Below are 2487 nucleotides of genomic sequence, written 5' to 3'. Positions count from 1 at the left end.
GAAAAATAAAATTTTCTTTAATCAAAACAAGAGATCAAATTTTTCAGGCGAACCAAGTTCGACCCAATGTGAGAGTGAAACAAAGCACTTGTGAATAGCACCGGTGATGTAATCATTGATATAAGTGTCTTTCTGCCGCTACCTAGCGCCATGATAGCTCGTCAGGTCATCTTTCAGTAACAAATGTTTGTTCGTAAAAATCTTCGAACAGTACAAGGACGCCAGACACGGACTGGAAAATAATAAAATAAAATGTTCTGTTATTGGCACTCAATAAGGTCAATATAGCCCTGGTTGGTAAAACAGTTCCCATATATAGTCCATCTTTTCAAAGTTACCAAGGTCGCCATACGTTTTCCTCTTTGCACTTAACGTCAGCTAACTGCTTCATGGCCGACGGTTGAGGTTCGAGATGTTTACGAAATGACACTTCCTGGTCTGCTGCCGAATGGAGATCGAGTTTTGGCGTCGTCCTAATTGGAGGCGTACTGGTAGTTGAGGATCTGTCGCTATATGATGGACTAGGGATGGACGAGGAAGGCGACGAGGAGCGCGACGATGAAGAGCCCTGAGAATATGGTGAGACGAAGGGTGGAGATCTAGCGCCTTGAGTGACAATTGACGCCATCATCGGGTGCACTTGTGTCTGTTGTTGTTGTTGGCTCCACATAAGCATGTTCTGATGGGCTGCCATAGCACTGACGGGGTTGGGCAAGTCCTGTCCACCGGGAACACCCGCGTTAGGCACCTGCACGTACAGGGGCTGGAGGGGCACTCTCGGGGGCTGGGCCTCTGGGCTTGAGTTGACAACCTGCATACAGTTAGCCAGGTGCCCCATAAGTCGTGAACGTACTTCGCCGTTGACGCCTTGCACAGCGTGGACGTAGCGTACAACCTCGTTAGCACATTCGGTAAATCCCGCCCGGTACTTGGCGGCCTGGGTCGTGGGGTTGGCGCCAAGCTGTCCACTCATCTGGGATCGCTGGATGCCACGAAGATACTTCACGGTCATTTCTAGTATATCGGCCTTCTCCAGCTTTGAAAAATGCGAACCCTGCAAGACAGCAAAGAAGCAATACATAAGTACATGATGGACAGAGTGAATGAATGTATCGAGTATGGAGAAGTGCAGATAGAAATAATGTCACAATGATAAACCAACAAACTTAATAACATCACATCAAGCAGTTAAGAATAGTTAGATTTTGAAAGGAAATCTGTAGTCTTGTTCACTGTAGGATGTTTAGGAATTAAAATTTTGGGATAGGATATCAGAAATAAGAAGTTATCATGGACTGTTGTTGTTTACTATTTTCGGATATAATGACACAATTACAAGTTGTTTGTGAATAATCATGATCTGATTATGATACTTACATCTTTGTTAAGGGCCTGTAGCACTAAGGTCTTCAGTTGGTTCAGACAGGTGTTGATTCTCAGTCTGCGTCTTTTTTCCATGAGTGGTTTCTTACTCTGCAAATAACAATAAATAAAACATTTACTCAATATGCCAAACAAAACTAACTTTGAGTACATATGCATAAAAAGTCAATTTCTAGCACTCTGCTTCTAAATTAACAGGTGGAAACTTAACATCTCAAAAAATTTTTATTAGATCTTAAACTTTAAATTCAATTTAAATCAATTAGCAATCGTTAACAACTGCTATCCACACTCAAAGCCAGTTATTGCTCGTAAGTCGCAACCTCCATTTCCTGAGACATGACATGTCTAATCACAACTTACCTTTCTTAAGCTGTCTTTCGAGACCATGTCAACTGATCGTCTGGATAAGGTATCCGCCATTGTGCCAATTCCAATACAGATCAACAGTTCAAATATCGATATGGATTTACACTATACTGGTTTTCCAGTTGTAAATCTAACGTAGTCTCTCTGTATCTATCTATCTCCCTGGTGTTGCCGTGTGTTTTCAGTGCAGAGGCTAGAGCGAGACTGTGCTGACTGTCATCCACCACAAACTATTTATATTCCACAATCACACATGCTGGAACGCGTCTGTGAAGAGCTTGTCGAGCTCTTTCCCACGCTCGCATACTCGCACTCTCGACCAATCAGCGCGCAGCTGAGTGTTTAGTTGAGTGACCTGTTGACGGGTTACGGCCGTGTTTGACTCGCCTGCCCCAGGCCATCTGCCCTCCGGGAACACGGGGACGCTGTAGACCGTTAACGTGGAGTTGGGGCTCCGCTAGGTCGGCGGCCGGCTGATTTGAGGCTTGTGTTTGCCACACTCAAATGCAAACAACGCAACAACAACCACGTTGAACTTGATCGGAGTTGTACACAGTGCTCAGTTTGGGTTGAGTGATATGACTCGATTGTCGTAATATGTCTTCACACAAACTTTCCCGGGATGTTTTATTATTAAGTAAATTCTGGTTCTTCTATAAAATTTGATGGGCTTAAAAAACAAAGGGTAATTGACGCACATTTTTTCTGATATACCTGGCAACATAAAATACACTA

The 2487-nt window shown here is 43.7% G+C and overlaps 1 protein-coding gene across 1 annotated transcript; it reads right to left on the bottom strand.

Moving 5' to 3' along the window:
• LOC135475454 (transcription factor HES-1-A-like) lies at nt 1-1931 on the bottom strand. The gene is made up of 3 exons (XM_064755361.1): nt 1747-1931; nt 1378-1473; nt 1-1054 (listed from the first exon to the last, which is right to left on the bottom strand). Exons 1-3 carry the CDS (start codon nt 1804-1806, stop codon nt 335-337), a joined length of 876 nt encoding a protein of 291 aa, XP_064611431.1. The 5' UTR covers nt 1807-1931; the 3' UTR covers nt 1-334.
• Between the last annotated feature and the right edge of the window lie 556 nt (nt 1932-2487).

This window comes from Liolophura sinensis, chromosome 9 (genome assembly GCF_032854445.1).
Source record: "Liolophura sinensis isolate JHLJ2023 chromosome 9, CUHK_Ljap_v2, whole genome shotgun sequence".
NCBI lineage: Eukaryota > Metazoa > Mollusca > Polyplacophora > Chitonida > Chitonidae > Liolophura > Liolophura sinensis.
Note: the sequence above shows the minus strand (reverse complement) of the source record. Positions and strands in the feature narration are given on the sequence as shown.